Consider the following 22,051-nt stretch of genomic DNA (forward strand, 5'->3'; position numbering starts at 1 on the left):
TGTTTATGTTCTGTATTCTATTAAAATACATTCATGAACTGGATATACTGAATGATGTTACAGTGAGTGCGTATATATGCACTCAATAAACCTATAATCAGATTTTTGCAGTTATCCGATTACTTAAATGGTCATGTAAACATCGTACTCTGCAAGACGCAGCAAAACTCTATATCTAACCTCTATATCTAACACCCTCACCTTCCACTGCCGTGACAAAGTGTTCGCAATCCCCACCACCACCCCATCTCCTCCTGTTCCTCAGTCCTACATCTTTCCTATTACAGCTATGAGGGGGTCTGGCCTTCTAGCTACGGACAGAAGCTGCCCAGAACTCCAGCCCAAGTTCTCAGAGTTCCCCCCTCCTTCAATCAGTCTTCCCTCATACTACCACCGCCATGTTGACGGCACAGTCCAAACTCACAAAATGCTTAAGCAATTGTAAAAAACTGTCATTCTAAAGGACAAGAAAATGTATAACTGCAGAAAAGACTATTTTTATTATATAAAACCACACAAATGTAAGTGGACTTCAGTGAAAAGTATATGTCTGAGCAAAAGCAACGGGACTTGACTGAAGAATCCCAATCAGATACGTCTGTTCAGGTCCAAATTTAAACTTTCCTGTCACTAGACATCCTTGCAGACCTCAAGATCTACAGTGCGCTGTACCTCATGGGGGGCAGAAGGCAGAAAGCGAGGCTTCTCCATGTCCAGCAGCTTCTTAATGCCCAGCATGACTCTCTCTCTCCGCCGCTGCCTGTACAGCTTCTCCTTGTCGCACAGCGCCAGGCTGAAGCGCAAGTCCATGGCAGAGCTAGGAAGAGTCACAGACAGACCACACACAAGTGAGATGAGATTTTTTTTCAGGATATATTGTACAGGACATTGCAATGTTATGTGTGTTTTGATAGACAGGCCTGTAGATCAGACAGGGGCCTCCTATTATGGCTCGCTGGGCTTCACTTGTGGTATTGAGAAAATGCCACTACTTATTCATATGGGATGGGTTTAGACTAGAGGGCCATTGAGGTTTATATATAAGAAATAACACACACATGGTGGCTGGCTTTCACACGAGAGCTTGCTTACTGTTTGTGTACTATCACTCACACGTACCATCTAAATACATTCCATCATTCATCTTATTCATTATACCAAAGGAATAGTTCTGTGACAGTTTCGCCTCTACCCTAAATGTGGTTAATCAGTCAAGACATGTTCGGTGTCTCAAGTTGCTTTTTTAGTTTTTCACATGAGCTATGAGGCTATATGTAGCATATACGTCATGGAAACTTGTACCTCACCTATCAGCACTGTGCAAACTGGATGCCTAAAGCCTTATATGTCTTAAATCGCATGCATGATGTGCCTTTTATCTCTAAAAATGGACATAGCCTTGTAGCTCCAATGCAAGAATTAAGAAGCAAACTTCGGAAATATATCTGGACAGACTGACTACATTTTGGGTAAAATCTGATTTTTTGCCCAACTATTTCTTTTGACCTCTTTGAGTATTTCATGGTGCCACCTCAGTCATTAGCTTGACAGGTCAGTGATGTCAGACTGGCTGAGTCTGAGAAATGCCCCAGGGTGGAACGTATCTGCTCCGACAGAGGTGCTGGTCACATCCGTCACAGGCCTTACTCACTGACCTGCACCCCTGGCGTTTATCACTAGTCTGAGATTCAAAAACATTCCAACCGTAATGACGCAGCATTACCATAGGTGCCAAAAAATACAACACAGAGGGGGTGTGAAGGGGGGTTCCTCCTCTTGTTATATCAATGACTACAATGGCATTCCAGTCAAAGACCAAAAACAAACACTGTACTGGCACTGCACTGCACGGCTTTGACAACACTGTCACGTTCACAGGGACACGTACCACACCTCCAGACTCAGCTCTAAGTACACATTGGTCGCCTGTAGGAACAACACAAATGATTCACTATTAGTATATATATATATATATATATATATATATATATATATATATATATATATATATATATATAGTAGTGTATTATTAAGTAGTGTATTAAGTAAACATGAAAACTATTAGATATTGGCTTTGGCCAACAATTCCCACATACAAGTGCAATGAACAAAGAAGGGAAGCAAGCAAAGAAGAACAAAAGAAAAAGAAATAGAGAGAAAGAAAAATGATTCCATTGCTCGTGAAGGTTCTTACCTTTCCTATGAGAAATGGCACCAGGTCTGTTTGTCCCACTTTGAGTTTGGAAATGTTATACGATGCTGACCCCAGCGTCTCGTCCATCACATAATTAGCGTCCATCAATGTCAACTGAAAACATCCCAACACCAGCATATATTAGATAAACTGTTCAAATTCAGGAAGTGTTACGTACTTATTAGTTGTCAGACAAGAACATTGGATGAAAATGAATCTATGAGACTTTTAACAAAACCGTTAACGGCTACCTCCAGAACGTTGTCCTGGTTGGGGTCCAGTATGAATTCAAAGCTCTCATTCCACTCTGGGTTAATGTCATTATCTATGTGCCGGGTTCTCTTCCTGCTCTCAGGAGCCGTAGGAATGAATAGTTCCACATAGGGGTCTGGAGTGTCCACTAGAAACATAAACATGTTTAGTAACACTGAATGGACAGGCAGGCTTTCTCACGCTCTATTCAGCTACATGAGATACACTATATCGCCAAAAGTATTCACTCGTCTGGCTTCACACACATATGAACTTGAGTGATATTCCATTCTTAATCCATAGGGTTTAATATGATGTCGGCCCATCCTTTGCAGCTATAACAGCTTCAACTCTTCTGGAAAGGCTTTCTACCAGCTTTAGGAGTGCGTTTATGGGAATTTTTGTCCATTCTTCCAGAAGCACATTTGTGAGGCCAGACACTGATGTTGGACGAGAAGGCCTGGCTTGCAGTCTCCACTCTAATTCATCCCAAAGGTGTTTTATCAGGTTGAGGTCAGGACTCTGCAGGCCAGTCAAGTTCTTCCACACCAAACTCTCTCATCCATGTCTTTATGGAGCTTGCTTTGTGCATTGGTGTGCAGTCATGTTGGAACAGGAAGGGGCCGTCCTCAAACTGTTCCCACAAAGTTGGGAGCATGAAATTTTTCAAAATCTCTTGGAGCTGAAATATTAAGAGTTCCTTTCACTGGAACTAAGGGGACGAGTCCAACTCATGAAAAAAAAAAACAGACTCGTCCATCGGATTTCCAGATGGAGAAGCGTGATTGGTCACTCCAGAGAACACGTCTCCACTGCTCTAGAGTCCAGTGACAGCAAATTTTACAACTGGACTGGTGGCATCCGATCACGGTACCACGCTGGAATTTACTGAGCTCCTGAGAGTGACCCATTCTTTCACTAATGTTTGTAGAAGCAGTCTGCAGGTCTAGGGGCTTGGTTTCATACACCTGTCACCATGGATGTGACTGGAACACCTGAATTCAATTATTTGGATGGGTGAGTGAATACTTTTGGCAATATAGTTTATTTTCTAATAATGTACTATTTAAATCTCCCCCTCACCCCAAAACATCAGCCAAGACATGTTTGGTGAACAAAGTCCTTCAGTTCTTTAGTTTTGCACCGCAGCAATAAAGCTAACATAGCTAACAAGTAAGCTTATTGACAGTTTTCTATTTTTAGAAGTAAAGTGTCATGCAGTGTGAGGCGCCACATAAGAAAGTCTTTGAGATTATACACATCTTGAACTCTGAGGAGGATGTTTGATGATCTAGGCCTGCAGATTGTGCAATGATAACTGATGAAGCTTATACACCATTTCTTCTGAAATCAAGGGTATTAATAGGAAGTCTGTCCCCCTTTGCTGCAGTGCTCCACTCTTCTGGGAAGGCTTTACACCAGATGTTGGAACATTGCAGTGCAGATTTGATTGTGTTAAGCCACAAGATCATTAATGAGGTCAGTTATTGATGCTGGATGATTAGTTGGATGGATCACAAAATCCACTCCAACTTATCCTGATGGTACTGGACAGAGCTCCATCACTTCCACAGTTCCACAGGTCCACAGTCCAATGCTGGGGGGCTTTAACCTCTTTAACTCCTTGGAGAACCACCAGTGGTTCCAAAACGCAATTCGTCATGTTCTTCATAACTTTCATATTTCATAAGCTACATTCAGAAGCTGGGTGTCATATGAGGCTGTAACTCTTCTTTCCAGGCAAACAGATGGTGATGTCATTTTAAACCCTTATAATAAAAGAAGCTGAACTCAGTTTGTTTTTCTACTGAAAGTCGACCCGTTTTTCCCCAAATCTGGGCTATAAACTATAAACAGACGGCGTCTCTTCAGTGATCTGCTCTGTAAACATTACTTCTATAAAATAACACAAACAGCGTCTGAGATTTTTGGCTTTCATCATAAAACACGTGTTCTATTAATCTGAGGGGCTTTTACCAAAAATAAATAAACAAATAAAATAAAAATGTACATTTATTTCATGCAGTTACTGCATAATTTGCCATAGAAACCAAAATATACCCTGGTCAATTAATACCCCTTTAACCAATGTTTGGAAATGGGCCTTGTGTCCTTAAGCTCATATGCAGCTGCTCCAGAGCGTCCCATTTTATTGGCATGCTTTTCCATGTAGATTATACAAGCTATAGCAACTGAAAGCCTGTATGAGCATTGGCTACACCTTAAAGTAGCTGAGCACACTAATTAGAAGAGGAAACCTTGGGACACTAAGCATGTCTTGACTGATTGATTGTTTTGGTTAAACTGAGTAAACTGGATGTTTTGCTGCACTGTTCCTTTAAGCTCTCATCCTCTTAAAGATAAGTGTGCATCACTGCATCTCCATATTTGGAGGATGTTGAGCATGTGGGATCAGGTCTTTTGATGTGGTGAAATATTATCAAGACCACAGAAAAAAAATGTTTCACAACTTACACAAGTCACCCAGAGCTCCTTTAGTGACATTTTCTGCTCGTAGCACTTTCACTTTGAATTTATGGGAGTACTGCTGCTCTACCTTAAGAACAGAAACACACACAAGTAAACTGAAAAAGTAAAACATTAACAGCGTTTAACAGGTGTTTAAAAAAGTAGTAGACGTCATGTTGTAAATAGTCTGTGGGACCCGTTTTCAATGTTTCTCAGAAGAAAAAACGAGGTGATTTATTATGAGGTGATTTATCGCCAGCTTCTTGTTCGAATTCTTCTGTTCCACCTTAAATTCTGTCCACCCTGTGTTGTGCCTGGTTTAGAAAGCAGCCTTATCTGAAACACTCCTTAGCCTCAGCAGGAAAAGGCAGGGCTAAACTGCTCTACCAAAAGAGAAAATGAAGCTATTTATTATTATTTCAACCTCAGATTCTTGGTGTTTGCTCATTTTCTGTGAAGAACATATAAAATAACCCATTTTCAGTGTCTTCACTCTGTTCACCCCCCACACATTTATATTACACATGTGGTGTTGGGCTGAACCCACGGGGAGTAAAAGTGTGAAGGTGCTGTGTCCTTCACTCTGTTCTCCTCCTACATGGTCTGCAGTTAGTGTGTGTGTGCGTGCGTGTGTGTGTGTGAGGGTGGACAACATGGACAGGCTGCTGACTGGCTACAGCTGCTAAAGGAGAACTCTACGCTGGACATTGTGATATTTTAAACATCTGGTATTTTTACATAAATTGATATGACTGTATTGATTTAAACAATAATGCAGTGGGTCCAGCAGACCACTGAGTAACACACACATCAACACCACATAAGGGTTAATGCGCTACATAAAAGAAAGAACTTTGCACTTGCAAGGACTAAATGTACTTCAAACAGACGATATTCCATCCTAGCATTGTGCTAATTATTCAGAGGAAGGCAGATCTGCATTTACTAAGGATTAGTGCACGGAGGCGGGGTTACAGCAGGGGTTAACACACATCTGACATAACACTTTCTCGCACATCAGCAACTGTTTGAGAGTGTCACCAGCAGCATGAATATCACTCATACTCAGTCACTTCCAATCTCCGATTTCATAAAGCACATTGAGGCCCAGTCCCATTTCACCCCTCGCCCCTACCACTGAGCCCTTAGCCCTCTGTTTTGTGCGTTCACATGTAGGGGTAGGGTGTCCCAATTCTTGTTGAGATAGAGGGGTGGGGTGAAATGTTGGGGCTACATGACCCTCCAAACAGAGGTTTTTCAGAGACTCCAAACAGAGAGATATGAGAAAAAAAGAAAAATCTGCAAGACGGAGCACAAGAGACCAGAGAAACCCACAAATCTGACAATTTTCTCATAATATAATGTTGATTACAATCAACATTATATTATCTTAGTTTAATGTTGTTTCAGTGTATTTTGGTCGTTTTCTTCATGATAAGCATAAAAAATCGCTAATACTATGCTAATGTCTTGGTAGCTAGCTAGTTAACTTTTCCATTCCACCTGAAATAGTCTGCCAGTTTTGACACCTGAAGCACCAGAATGTAACTGCTGCACCATTTAAGGTAGAACGGGAAAATTCGAACAAGAACCTGGTGAATATCTGATTTCAGCTTCATATCACTGAAGAATTAGTGGTGGGTGATAATAAATAATTGCCCCCCTTTTTGAAGGTGTATGATGCCCTAAATGTAACTAAAGCCCAGCAGTGAGGAGCTGAACTTTACCCTCCTCTGCTGTCACTGCAGACGGGCCGGGTCGCCTAAAGATCAGCGCTAGTAGCTGTTAATGAAGTGATGCTCTTTTTATTTGAGGGGCCCATTTTAGAGGGAAGATCTCAAGCACTACATGTTACGACTCAGTTCCAAGGGGTTAGGGTGATGCTTGAAAACAAGGGGTAGGGGTAAAAATAAGAAATGGGACTGGGCCTGACTTTATATTAGCATTCAACTTACACTCACATGCTTCTGGTTCCCAGTGGCCTCCAAATGGTTTACTGGCACACAGGCCATCAAACAGGCTATATGGCTGATATAGATCATTAAATTCTCAGTTCAAAACTCATTTTGGACTTTTAACAGACACGGATTTCAGGCTTAAATCTTTGTTTTGATTGACCTTATGCCTTAGTTATGTTTACCTTATTTAAATCAATGACTGACCACTCCAGTTTGTCATTACCAAAACAATCACAACACTGCCAAACGTGTCGGTAACAACTGTTTTGGTAGGTACAAATATAAGGCTCTGTATTTGGACTAAAAGTCATTAGTTGTTTCTTAAAGCTGTACGTGAAGGCCTGTGGGAGACGAAACTCTCGAGGGATACATCAGCTGCGTCCTTCAAGTCCTCACAAAGGAAGGACGCGTTTCTTGGTCACTTTCAAAACAGCCTTCGGTGTAAGAATGGTCGAGAAATGCCGCCTTCCTTGGCTGCATCCTTAACTTTGACACATGGTGTCGGTGGCTCGGTCCTGCCGCTTTGCGCTGTACAACATCAGACAGATACGGCCGTTTCTAACACAACAAGCCACCCAACTCTTGGTACAAGCAGTGGTCATCTTACGCCTCGACTACTGCAATGCCATACTAACGGGCCTCCTGGCCTGTGTTGTAAAACCACTGAAGATGGTTCAGAACTCTGCAGCGCGTCTGGTCTTTAACCAACCAAAACGGGCGCATGTCACCCCACTGCTCATTGAGCTCCACTGGTTACCGGTTGCTGCTCATATCAAATTTAAAACTCTTACGATTGCCTACAAGGTGTTAACAGAGCAGGCTCCTTCCTACCTGCACTCGCTCCTAAAGGCTTACAGCCCCGCCCGGCCGCTGCAATCCTCCAATGAACGTCGCTTAGCTTTGCCAAACATTCACACAAAGCAATCGAGACTGTTCTCATACTTGATTCCCCAATGGTGGAACAAGCTACCTTCCGCTGTCAGAGCAGGGGCGTCCCTCGCTATTTTTAAGAAACTCCTGAAGACAGAGCTCTTCAGGGAGCACTTACTCTAATCGTCTCTTGCAATCTAACCACTACCAACGTCATCTCCTTCTTGCCCTCCTTCCCTTCTCTACCCCGCTATTACCCTTTGGCCTCCTTTAAGGCCTGACTATGTTTGTTCTATGTACCTCATTATTTGTAAGTCGCTTTGGATAAAAGCATCTGCTAAATGTAATGTAATGTAATGTAACATGGCTTCTGTGTTTCGGTCACGACATGAAAACATGAGACAGCACTTTTACGAATATATAATTTTTTTTAACTAAGAATGAATCTAAATCTTTTAAGATCTTTTGATAAAACTTAAAAAAATACAGAAAAAGTTTTATTTTCACAAGTTGAAATTTAGGGTTTTAGGGTTTGGGGCAGCCAAATCCCATTAGAAAGTGCTCTATGGGGTAATGATAGTTTTGTATTAGTATTATTATTTAGTATTAGTATTATTGTATTATTTCAATTATTACACTAGGTTTATAGAGATCATAACATAATCCCTGTACATATCTAACTTTACACATTTCATTGTTTTTTAGATTTGAAGGAGGTACTGTAAACTGAATTAATCAGAATAGTCCACATACATATTACATATTATGTATATATCATTGCTGAGAAAACTGACTAAAAATTTCAGTTTTTGAAAATGCCTGTTGTCCTGTACATTGTGTGTACATTTCATAATGAATGAACTAAAAGAAATGACCCAAAATGACTTTGAAAAAATTCTGGTTCCATTGATTTAAAGTAAATTAAATTTACATAGTATGATTTTTATTTCTCTTGCAAAGTTACCATTTATTGAAAACAGCGATAATTTTCTCTCTCTCTCCCTCTCTCACATACATTTTATATATATATATATATATATATATATATATATATATATATATATATATATATATGTGTGTGTGTGTGTGTGTGTGTGTATAACAGGTACAAATATCTACATATATGTGTGTGTATAAAAATATACATGTGTGAGTGTAAGAAAGTACTATATATATATATATATATAATTTTCCAAATTATATCAATGACTAAAAAACGACTGTAATGCTGCACAAACACAAGAAGACACTTGCATATCTTAAAAATGGAAGTTTAATAAGAGAGTTTCCAGGATGTAAGTCCAAGTAAAACACAACCTCAGGGCAAATCTGATATCATAGTCCACAAACCAAACAGGGGTCAAAAACCAGAATAACCAAAACATACAGGCAACCAGAGGAAAAGGGCAAATCCAAAAGAGTGAAATCCAGAAGGCAGGCAAAAGGTTCATGACACAAGTCAAACAATCAGAGAACTAGAAAGAAACTGGCTACACCTCACAAAGAGCAGCACAAAGACAAACACAAGCACAGGTGAATTGAATTAGAAATCAGGTGACTAAGAACCAGGCAGTTTGATTAGAGGAACCGGTGATGTCATCGGGACTGGAATTATGGGAAATGGAGTATATTTCATGTTTTAAATTCAGTTTAGTAGCCAGGCGGCTTTCATTTTTTTATTGAATTAAACTTCAGATGAATCAAGACACACACACACACACACACACACACACACACACACACACACAAACCTTACTGCTCTTAACTCTGTTTGATAAACTCAAAATCTTTCTTATGGTACAACCACTGTAAACACTGTGAGAAATGCCATAGTAAGATATGTACAGTGTTTTTGGCAATGCATGCTGCATTGGTCGAGGTCACTTTGCTCTTTGGTCAAAGTCCATTAACTAAAACAAAATCACAGCACCTGATAAAAACTAATTTAACACACGATGGAGGCATAGTTGATTTACCTGCAGGATAAAGAAGCATTTTCTGCCTGTCATGCATGTTTTTGAGCTAAAGCCCCATTCATTTTTCACAATATTTGTTACACATATTTTTTCACAGCTTAAAATTGAACTAAATTTCAAGGCATGCTTTATTGCAAACCCTGTATATTAACAAAATTCACATTACTTTGACTATCATGACACCCCAGAAGCCACAGAGTCCTTTATAGTTGTAAACACAAAGACCACATGAAAAACATCCGCTGGTATTTGGAGTGCAGAGACATCTAGATCATCAAATCGGGTCACATAACAAGTCATGCTATGGCTATGCATAGTTTTCTATGTTTATACAGAGCTATATGCCAGTTTATAAACACAATACACTACAGTATATATAATACAGATGCAACTGTAGATGATATTTATGCCACATTTATATGAAAAAGGTTACCAGAAATGACACCAGATGTTCTACAGGGGTTTGACACCTATAGATTCAGCTCATCACAGCATTAAAGTGAGGAACCGTGGGTTCAAGTTATTCTTTCATTATAAGAAATGCAGCAGCTGTCTTTGAAAAGTGGGTTAATACCTGAAAAGGAACATTTCTTTGAACTTACGATGATGTACTGGTAAGGGTCCAGGGCTGACATAGTGCTGATCAGGTGATCAGGACTGGCTGACTATCCTTTGTCCTCCTCAAAGGCCGAGGCTTCACCGACAGAGAAATCCGGCGGGGATGAGAGTGCTCATCTATTATCTATCCACCCTGGAAATGATAGAGAGGATTTATTTCAGCTGTCACCAAGATCAAGGTGGTTGGAGACAGAATATGCATAGGCCCAAGCTGTACACTGACTACATTGAAAACAGTTTAATTTTTTCAAATGACTTCCATACAAATAAACCACATAAACGATATTACATCAAAACAATCATTACCAAAACCAAGTGCACTGAAAGGCAACATTGTGTTGATGTAATATATTTGATTAATGTGCATATTGTGATGGGTTACAAGGGAAAAATACCATATCACAATATATAAAGACATTTTTCACGATAAGAAATAGTCTTAAAACAGTCCTTTCAGAACCAATTTGTTGCCAACTGTGGAATTAGACCTCCGCATTTAACCCATCCATGCAGTGAAACACACACACTAGAGAGCATTGAGCACACTTTCCCAGAGCGGTGGGCAGCCCTATCCATGGCACCCAGGAAGCAATTGGGGGTTAGGTGCCTTGCTCAAGGCCACTTCAGTCATGCACCGTCAGCCAAGGGGATCGAACCGGCGACCTTCTAGGCACAGGGCTGGTTCCCTAACCTCTAGCCCACAACTGGAGGTCATTCAAGAACCCTCTGATTATTCTGTCTGAAGAAGCCAGAAGTCTTGGTGTGATTCTGGATGGTCGAATATCGTTCTCAGCTCACATCGCGAACCTGACTCGGTTATGCAGGTTTCTCCTGTAAAACATCCAGAAGATTCAACCCTTCTTCACTCGAGAGGCCACTGAAGTGTTAGTTATACTTGTACTTGAGGCATTTGGCAGACGCTACGATCCAGAGCGACCATTTGATCATTTTCACAAAGGTCGGTTAAAGTAGCGTTAGGAGTCTTGCCCAATGACTATTATTGGTAGAGTGTAGGGTGCTTAGCCAGGTGGGGATTTAATTTCAGTCTACAGCATAGAAGGCAGAGGTGTTACCCACTACACTACACTGACCACAGTTCAGTCTCAAGGCTTGACAACTTGCTCTTGGCTGGTCATACCATGCAGCCATCAGGCCCCTGCAACTCATCCAGAAAGCAGCAGAACGGCTCGTTTTCAATCCTTCTAAGTTCAGTCATGTCACTCCACTGCTGCGCTCCCTTCACCGGCTTCCGTGACTTAAAACCCTGACGCCTACGAAGCCAAAAATGGACCAGCCCCTTCTTACATAATGGCAATGGTCAAAACTCGGACTGTACCTCGAGCCCTTCGAGCGTTGAGTACAGCTCGGCTTGACCTGCAATCCTTCAAGACGCGTGGAAGACAAGCATCGAGACTGTTCTCCATACTGGCACTCAGGTGGTGGAATGAACTCCTACTGGCTGTCCAAACAGTGGAGTCTCTTGCAGAGTCCTCTCTGAAGATGCAACTCTTTATAGAGCACTTAAGTGAGCACTGAGTTAAGTATTCATTGTAATGTATTGTTCTGCACTGTGCTTAACTCATGGGCTGTTGTTTCTAGCAGTATCCGAGTGACAACAAAGCACTTTGTAAATTGCTCTGGATAAGAGCGTCTGCTAACTGCTATAAATGTAAATATAAACACAAGGATTTTTATTAAACATTTTACATACTGTGCTGTGCTAAATTGCATTTAGCAAGTTTAAACAGGCTCTTTTTAGCAACACATGTATCAGTCTTTGATATTTAAGTACTGTGGACAGCATGCACAATATCGTTTATCATGATTAAATTGATCCTGATAAGGATAAAATATCGTCACATTGCCCACCTCTATGTGGAAATAATATCAAACCAAGTACATTTAACAAAGTACACAAGTCATGTACTTGAGTTAAAGTAGAGACACCCAAGGTAAAATATTACTCCAGTAAAAGTAGAAACTAAAGTATTTACCTTCAAATGTACTTAAGTATAAAGTAAAAGTACTAAAAGAGTAATTATGGCTCTGATGTCCTTTTATCATTTTATAACAAGACTCGCTTCATGAACTCATTTTAGGTGAAAGTCCTCCAGTGTCTCTCTTGGTAAACCAGTCTTTTAATAGAACGTCATTAATTAGTGACGCTGACGTCTATTAAAATGATCATAAGCACAAAACACTGAAGGTAAACAGTTTCCATCAGGGAGAACCGAGTGGCTCTGAAATCACTTTTTACACACAAGCAAAGTTCCAGTTTAAGATTTATTTACAACTTAGTTCCAAGTTTAAGTTTAATAAAAACTGGCTTTAAACTCAGGATCACAAATGAGCTTCCTTTACTATATTGATCTGTAGGTCTCTGTTCATAAACATAAACCAGCCCAAACTAATTTGCTATAAAATGAAATGGTGTTTGTATAAATTCAGAAAAAAGCCGCGTCAGTCACGACTGCATATGTGGACATATTTCTATATTGTGCTCTATTTACACAAAGTTAGGTGAGTTCATCGTTTATGTTGAACAGACTCTCCCAAAACTTTATGCTGCTGTGCTGACGTTGAACCGTGTGCTGCACTGGGTCGGTATGACCAACAGGTCAAAACAAGCTCTAAACAAAGTGACCGCTGTGCCCTGATTGGTGCTCTGGCTTTGTGCTTCTTTTGTTTTGACATGTTACGTTTTTATACACACAGAAACCAAAAGGAACGACAGATTTCTCAAAATGTAGTGGAGGAAAAAGTCAGATATTAGACTTTGAAATGTAGTGGAGTGAAAGTAAAAAGTCGCCCAGAATGGAAAAACTTCAGTACAGATACACGAAAAAATACTTAAGTACAGAAACCAATTACATTTACTCCGTTACTGTCCACCACTGCATTTAAACCAAGTAAATCATTCAAATGAATAGGAAAGAGTGACATTCTACACTTGAATTATATTCAAAGGCCCAAGCACAATGTAGCCCAAATCAAGAAATGGTAGAAGTGCAGTTCACAAGGCTGCACACGTGTTTGCATTTGTGTGAGAAAGTGAGAGGGAGAGGGGGAAGTGTGCTGCTAGAAAACCGAGATAGGGCGATTGCTAATATCATGGAAATACACATATTTCCACTCTCACTTCTCTGGTTCAGACTAAACTCTATGAGTCAGCAGGCTGTATCAAGAGCCAGGGTGCTTTGACGGTTAGAACAAGAAGAACATTATAACTTTTCTGCTGCCATGAGTCATAAATTTACGCACTGTCATGGTAGAAGATGATGCTAACAGACGAGCCAACGCTGACTGAGGCCGTAAGGATTTCAATACGGTTCTCAGAAACACCCCTTGGTCTTTTCAACGCTGCCTCATTTGCTGCCATTTCTGTATGCCATGGTGTTCAGAACCAGGCATATAGGTGCATCGTGTTACAGTAGAGTAGGGTAGAGGGGGAGGAGTAGTGGTGGGTAATCCAGGTCCAAAAAGTAAAAACCCTTCCCAGGATTTCGTTCCAACCGTCTGAACACCTTTGCTGCTGGCTTGAGCAAATTAGAGAAGTCAAGCAGTTGGAAGAAAATCCTGGGGAGGGCTTCTACTTTTTGGACCTGGATTACCCACCTCTAGGGAGGAGCATATAGTATGCCCTCTGATTTCACTTATAAACACCAGACTCAAAAATTACTTATGGCCATCATAAACATTAAGCAAATATTTTACATAAAACTTATTTAAAGAACTAAATCTTATAAGGCGGTTGAGCTCATGAGCAACAGTAAAGCATCATCAACCAGGAAACTGCTTCAGCTGGCGTGGTGGAAGTGAAACAACTCTGTTTATTTTTACGATCTCTGCCATCGTTTATTATTCAGTGCAACTGCAATGAAATCCTGATGCGCATTAACTTAATCTGTGTTTTTAATGTTTTTGACCATAAATTTCTGCTTCATTTTGCTTATTTTGAGAGACACTCTAGACAAACACCAGAGAATCAGCTAGCTACCTTCCCTGCTAGGTCTGCTGTCATGGTAACGGGCACAAAAGGTAGATTAAGTAAACAGTGGCAGTGATTTATGGTGAAGCTGTATATAAAGTTGTATTCCATTAATATTCAAATCAACAGGTCATGGTTTCTGTAACTGTAGGTGACCTCGACATGTTAGCATAGCATGAAGTGGCTGATAGCGTTAGCTGCTAACTGGCGTGATGGTTAGCATGAGAGCTGCACCTCAATAGGAAAGTTGTTCACATAAACATCTGCTTTAATTAGCAGTTCAGTTGGGAGTGAATAGAAACTCTAAAGCAGGGATTTTGATCACGGCTGAAATCTATAAAGGTCTGTTTATTTCTTTCACATTAGACTTTAAAGTTTACATGTTTCCTGTAATGAGACTCAAATACTGTTTAATACAGTTTTGTTGACAGTCAAAACTACATTAAACTGTATTAAAAGTACCTGATTATTAATTACCGATGATTCTTCACTGTGGGAAATGTATTGGAAAGAAACAAGACATCACAAGTCTCATATGACAACGGGAAAAGGTTAGGAATAGAGTAGTTCAATGTAATAACTGTATTATTTGCTTATTTAAAAATAGGGTTGAACATTGTAAAGTAGGTGAAGCTCAGAAACAGTTCAGTCATTTCAAATTATTTGAGAAATTCTTTTCAGAACAAAGCGCTTTTCAAATATTATCTATAAGCTGCACCCTGCAGTGTTGAATGAACACCTAAAGGGTTGAATGAACACTTCCAGTGTTAAATGAACACTTAAAAGGTTGAATGCTTACAGTGTTAAATGACCACCTAAAGGGTTGAACGAACACTTCCAGTGTTGAGTGAACACCTAAAGGGATGAAGGAACAACTCCAGTCTTGAATGAACACCTAAAGCGTTGAGTGAACACCTAAAGGGATGAAGGAAAAACTCCAGTCTTGAATGAACACCTGAAGTGTTGAATGAAGACCTAAAGAGATGAAGGAACAACTCCAGTCTTGAATGAACACCTAAAGCGTTGAGTGAACACCTAAAGGGATGAAGGAAAAACTCCAGTCTTGAATGAACACCTGAAGTGTTGAATGAACACCTAAAGAGATGAAGGAACAACTCCAGTCTTGAATGAACACTTACATGGTTGAATGAACATCTCAAATGTTAACCACCTACAATGCTGAATTAGCTTATACCTCTATTCATTCTGAACTTCCAATTAACTTCAAATAAACACTTCAGTGTTGAATGAACACTTAAATCATCCATGCCAGTCCTGTTCATTCTAACATGCCAACTAGAACTGGTCATTAACCAGTCACTTGAGTCCGGTGTGTTTAATCAGGGAAATCACTGTGAATGGACTGAATGAACTGAATGGACTCACAGGCCTGACATGCTGAACTCTCACAGCATTGAATGAAAACTTTTTTTATTGCATGTCTTATTGTGTAACTTCTCTTTTTTAAGTTGAGGTCATGTAAAGCCCTTTCTTACGCAATCCTCACAGTGGCTGGTGACTGTGTGCTGCTCCTGTGGCTCTGTTAACGCCAGCCAGACTTTTTTGATTTGAGCATGTGTGTCGCCCTGCGTGTGGTGCTACTGGTCACGTAGCATTAGAGAGTCAGGACCGATGCTGCCGAAGCTGCCAGGCTGGCCATTTTTCCATATTCCACCAAGCCCCCTTTGCTGGGACTGACTGGTAGTGCAGTATTAGACTATATTACAGACAATATTAGCTATTAGATGAGTCCCTCGAGGGGGAGGGACAAATAATTGAATGAATATACACTTCTTTTTTCTTCATTCATTCATTTATATATATATATATATATATATATATATATATATATATCAGCTGTCGGAACTAAACCTTGTATCTCCATTTTTGTTGTTTTTCAGTTTTTGATGTAATTTAACGAATGGACTGAAAGAAATTACATAAAATTACTCAGAAAAAACTCTGGTTCCACTGACTTACATTAAAAGTAATGTATGTTTTTACCTTCTCCTGTAAAGTTGCCATTTCGGAGATGTGAGGTTTTGATCTGACAACAAATCATTACAATCTAATACATTTCTCCTTCCAAACCCCTCCAAACCCCTCCAAAAATCTATCTATCTATCTATCTATCTATCTATCTATCTATCTATCTATCTATCTATCTGTCTATCTGTCTGTCTGTCTGTCTGTCTGTCTGTCTGTCTGTCTGTCTGTCTGTCTATCTATCTATCTATCTGTCTGTCTGTCTCTGTCTGTCTTTGTGTCTGTCTATCTATCTGTCTGTCTGTCTGTCTGTCTGTCTGTCTGTCTGTGTGTCTATCTATCTATCTATCTATCTATCTATCTATCTATCTATCTATCTATCTATCTATCTATCTATTGGCTGGTTGTAAAGAAAATCAGAAATCTGATTACTGTCTGATTCATATAGACACAGAGTTTCCACATTATCTGATTACTCAGGTGCATGCTAACGTGTTGATCGGATTACTGAACAAATACGAATTCCCGCAGTTATCGGATTATTACCTGCATGTAAACTTACTCACTGTTTATAAGCCTTAGCAATAAAACATTTTAAAATGCTTAATATTTCAAAACCAATTGATTCCCTATGTTTACACTGGGTTTAAGGTAGCAAACTACTTAAGATCTGTTATCCATGAGTTTACATGCATTTAGTAATGCAATCATAATCAGATTTCTTCAGTCATCTAAATATTAAAATATTAAAATGTTCTAGAAATCCGATTAAGAAATCTGAAATTTAGCTCAGTGATCAGATTTTTAATGCATGTATACTCTTACTCTGATTTCTTTCGTTTTTCTCAATCAGAGTATGTCCTAGAACAGAACCCTGACCCCCAAAACAGCAAGCTGTGTTTAGCACGGCACCCATGAGATGGCAACAAAACACTTAGAGCAATGGCACAACCAACTACATGCTTGACGAAATGAATAATTTAAACATTCTTCATCTTCTAGACCATGGGTGCTTAATCCTGGTCCTGGAGATCTACCACCCTGGAGAGTTCAGATCCAACACACCTGGCTCAGATGCTCCTAAAGGTCTTCATTAACTGGATCAGGTTGAACTAAGCTGTGCAGGATGGTCGATCTCCATGAGCAAGACTGTTCTAAATGATGTCTTTTCACATTTTCCGCAGAGGTTTTCAAAATTTACGCCACGTCTTATTCTGCGTGTTTATTGGCTGGTGTCAAAGCAGAAATCTGTTTACTGCCTGACTCATGTAGACCTGAGTCTTCCTTTATCTGATTACTATTGTCAGATTCGCTGATAATAGAACACAAATTACCGACAAAATCTGATTTTCTGCAGTTATCGGATTAAGCACATGTGAACATGTGAAAAATCAGGAGCTGTGCCTTCATAGACTGCATCCTTCGAAGGCTTCGTAGACCCAGGCAGAGTTTCTGTCTGCGTCACAGCACGGCTGTTCCCACCCTTATGGGTGCGTCATGAAACTGCGCTCTTGTCAAGTTTTTTTTAAGTTCTTTAAAGATGTAGCCAGAAACTTTGACCTTAGCTTTTTATTCTTTTCATTTATTAGAGCTGGAGATACTCCTTACTCCCTAAAACAAAACATAACCTTAGTGTAAGTTGTACTTCAGACCACATTGGCTGACGCCTCCATGTTCTCTAGTCTTCGCCGGCACACGATGAACCTCGGGATACGTTGGCTGGCAAAGGATCCACCCATTGGATCCTTCATTGCCGCAGAAATGGACACATTTCTCGGCCGCATATGAAGGAAGCTTTGAAATGGGATTGTCTAGTTGCTCTGCTTTGACACAGTTGGCCTTCAAATGCAGCCTCCGGAGGAATTTAGATGCAGCTCATGACTGCTGTTAGGTTCAGTACTTATCCCCTGCTAGTTTGCTAGTACGACTACAACAACCAAAGACAACTGCACTAAACCAAAGCTTACAGCCAATCAAAGCAAATACTCATGTTCAACGTTTGGCTAGATAACAGACCACTGTAGTCGTGTCGTATCAGGTTCTGCCAAACTGTTTCAGAGTGCTGCCGTGTCTGTGTGTCCTTCTGGTTCTCTCCTTTTAGTTAAGCTGTCATAGTCAGATCTGCCGGAGTCGTTAGCCACATTCTGTAAATGTTTACATTCTCTGTTTATGTACAAACGGATAGAATAAAACTGATTCCATCTCCCTGCTCTCTTTCCGAGTGTACAATCACCCATATGTCCGGCCGGACGCTGAAGGACGACCAACTGCCGAGCCCTCCTGCTACCCACTTCCGACCAGCTGTCCATGCCCCAGCTGCCACCACCTGCCTTGGACGAGCTGCCCACCCTACGCTGATGTTCTCATAGACTCCTAGTTATTCCTAATATCAATATTACTGATATTAATATTAGTAGTATAATCACTTGTAGGTAGTTTGACCAAAGGAGGATGCGTCCCCCCTGGTGAGCCTGGTTCCTCCCAAGGTTTCTTCCTCAGTTCTGAGGGAGTTTTTCCTTGCCACTGTTGCCCCTGGCTTGCCCCTGGGGGTTTCTGTGCATTCTTACAGTCCTGTTGAAACTTTGTCTTTTCCGAAATTCTGTAAAGCTGCTTTGTGACAACATCCGTTGTAAAAAGCGCTATACAAATAAATTTGACTTGATTTGATTTGGACATTTTTACCTACCACAGCGATAGAGGCGATTTTTCGAAAACCCTATTCATTCTGGCCATAGAAAATGGAGCGTAGACCCGGAGTTCCTAATATGGGCATAACAAGGACTACAGAATGACGCACGACTACTATTAGTGAGTATCAACTACAAGCCGATCCTAGAGAGGCGGAGGCAGAGCCTTTCCCAAAACGGGTGGGAAAAAAACAAGTCCGTGGCGTCTCGCTCCACCTGTTTCGAGTGAGAAGATGGATGGACTAACGGCTCACACTGACTCGCGATCTAACAGAGGAGCTCAGAGGAGCTCAGAAGAGATCAGAGGAGCTCCGAGCAGACAGGAAAGACGAACAGTGCAGGTCTGAACGTCCTTAGACTCAAATAAATACGCAAAAAAAGTCAGTTCGGGATAAACAAAAGCCTGAACTCGATACTGAATACATAGAAACATAACACGGGGGAAGGAAGGAGGGGTGGGAGGTGGGGGTGGGGGGCAGAGATGATGGGGTTACCGGCCATGTGTTTCATAACCTTCTTCTCCCAGCTGAACAGAAGCTCCACACGAGCGCGCGCCTGGCTTCTTAAGCGTTATAACAGGTTCATGTGGAATGAATGAGTTTATAAATGACCTGCACATTCACCACGTTCCCCAACACACACACACACACACACACACACACACACACTGCAGATCTCCCTCTGTGAGCGCTCAGCACACTTTAAAAGTTGAAATGTCAAAAGTTGCAGATACGAGTAGCACTGGCTGCTTACCCGAAGATGGGAGCTGCAGGCGAAGTCAAGTCCGGGACGCTCGACAACATCGCATTTCTCTTGGGCACAGAGTGACCATCATGAGGAACGGGAGGAGGCGCCTGCGAGGTCTTCCTAGAGCTAATAAAACACGCCTCCAGTCACAAGCAGTAGACGATGATGTCTGGGAAACACGTTTGCCTCCTTTCCCGTAGTGTGTGTGTGTGTGTGTGTGTGTGTGTGTGTGTGTGTGTGTGTGTGAGCTGTCTTGGGCTACACTATGGAACTCTTGCGTTGCTTCTGAGAGGAGACTATCAGCTTTTCCGTGGACGCTGTTTGAGCACAGATGCGAATCCTAACTAACTGAGTGCAACAGGCAGCGCTGAAGTAGCGCAGGATGTGGAGAACCACTGAGAACAGCTGAGAACCGCTTGTCGAGCCATTTCTTCCACAAGAGGGCGCCCGGACGCCGCTCTGAAGTCCCCGTTATAACATTTCACGCCCGCATTCTGTAAGCCCGCCCTCCAGTGCTAAGATTAGCTAGTGGACAGCCAATCCTAGCGTTTCCCCACACGTTTTCGGCCAAGCTCCGCCAATCCCAGCACAGGAGGGCGAGGCCTGACTGAAAACGGGTGGGGAAAGAAATCCCACAGCGCAGCCACGTCTGACGTGTCCAGCTCTCTAAAGTACTTCGATCCCACTCATTTTAACGAGTGATATGCTTCTGTTAACTTAAGCAGGTCCGCGAATTAAACCCTAACACTCCGTCTGGTGTCTAAAAGAAATATTTTATTAGCTTTAAGGTTCATAGATACTGAATTAACTGCACTGTTTTGTCATATATATGAATTTCTTCAGAAACCCACCCTCCTCGCTGAGCTTCCCCGCTCATGAAATAGTGACTTAACATAAAAGTGTCGATGACAAGCTCAGTCCTGCTCCATATCTGTCTCTCTGCTCTGATTAAAACCCCCCAGATTACCATCAGCCCTTCAAAGAGCTCAGCTGGATGTTTGAAAGGAGATAAACAAGATAATCATTTCTTTTTTATTCAGTTGTACATAAAGAATGGCCCTCGTTTGTATTTTCTCAGTTCTAACACATTTATTCTTCAAATGCATCCGTATGGAAGGGCATTTTATTCGAGCTTAATACCCCCTCGAGATTTAGACCAGAACAAGAGTCCACACACACACACACACACACACACATTTTCTAAGCCGCTTCTCCCTCTGGGTCGCGCGGGGTGCTGGAGCCTATCCCAGCGGTCATCGGGTGGAACTAGAGTCCAACACACTGTAAAAAGATGCTTCGTTTTAAATTGCAACTCCGTTAAAATCACTACATTTATTGAAATTGAAGTTTCCTCGAGAGTCGATTTGGTGTGAAACGCTCAGTTCCAGTCTGAGAAACTCAGAGCTGTTCACAGTGGTGGTGATAGGAACCAGACGTCTCTAAAGACGCCTTTAAAAGCTCCCTCACAGAAGCTCATCGGCTACATTAAAGGCTTAGGAACACGTGGCCTGATGCCTGAGACAACGCTTTGGTGGAGAGTTATTTGTGGGACGCTGTAAGGCAAAATAGTCCCTTTTTTCAGATGTTTTGACATATAAAAGAATTAAGACACGTGTAGGTTCACTGGTGGTTTTGGATAGTGAATAAAGGCTTATTTGCGTTGGAGTCATCAGACCACCAGTGTAAGGAAACAGGAGTCTGTGAGTTTCTCTACAGTGAGTCATTTCACATCAGCTCACTCTCAGTGGCTGTTTACATCTCAACGATTTAACTGCGCAGGAATTTTGAAAACTTTGGTGAAAGTGCCCTTAAAACAGAGCGAGCTGCTGATTTAACTGAGCATCAAACAGCAAACCTGGTCCAGGGCTGCGTCCCAAATCACACGCCACCACACGAGTGCAGCGTGTATGTTGCGGTAGTTTGGTTTTGTACAGTTAACTCGTCGTTATAAGTGGCTAATAAGCCTCTTTATTAAAGCCTATACGCCAAATCGTTTTCACAGGGCTGGCTGTAGCTCAGATTCGGTTCGACTGTGAACTCCCAACAAGTCTTTTCTGATCTGAAACTGCTCTAAACCGTCTAGTCGACTCGCTGTTTTGATACCGAGACTGTTACTCCTGCCTCGCTGAGACAGAGAGGCGTGTTTCAGCGGCTCTGACTCAGTCCAGTCTAGAGACACACTAAGAGAAGCCCCTCGTTTCCGGCGTGGTTGCGTCACTCAGGGACCTATAAAGGCGCACCTCGCTCGCCCGCACTTCATTCAGTCTCTGAACTCAAGCGGAGAAGATACACCTTGAGGCGCTGGA

The 22,051-nt window shown here is 41.4% G+C and overlaps 1 protein-coding gene across 2 annotated transcripts in view; it reads right to left on the reverse strand.

Moving 5' to 3' along the window:
• The window catches only part of pla2g4ab (phospholipase A2, group IVAb (cytosolic, calcium-dependent)), a 66,573-nt gene extending 46,414 nt beyond the window's left edge, over positions 1 to 20,159 (reverse strand). Inside the window, exons 1-7 of one of the 2 annotated variants that reach the window (XM_017722443.2) lie at positions 19,752 to 20,159; positions 10,322 to 10,470; positions 4,922 to 5,003; positions 2,446 to 2,594; positions 2,195 to 2,308; positions 1,889 to 1,926; positions 673 to 817 (exon numbers count right to left, since the gene is read on the reverse strand). In XM_017722443.2, coding sequence (XP_017577932.1) covers positions 673 to 817; positions 1,889 to 1,926; positions 2,195 to 2,308; positions 2,446 to 2,594; positions 4,922 to 5,003; positions 10,322 to 10,354 — 561 coding nt within the window. In that variant the 5' untranslated portion in view covers positions 10,355 to 10,470; positions 19,752 to 20,159. Of the gene's footprint in view, positions 1 to 672; positions 818 to 1,888; positions 1,927 to 2,194; positions 2,309 to 2,445; positions 2,595 to 4,921; positions 5,004 to 10,321; positions 10,471 to 19,751 lie in introns of those variants that run through there. The other variant, XM_037537863.1, reaches the window with a different exon arrangement.
• Positions 20,160 to 22,051: the final 1,892 nt, after the last annotated feature.

This window comes from Pygocentrus nattereri, chromosome 4, assembly GCF_015220715.1.
Source record: "Pygocentrus nattereri isolate fPygNat1 chromosome 4, fPygNat1.pri, whole genome shotgun sequence".
Lineage (NCBI taxonomy): Eukaryota > Metazoa > Chordata > Actinopteri > Characiformes > Serrasalmidae > Pygocentrus > Pygocentrus nattereri.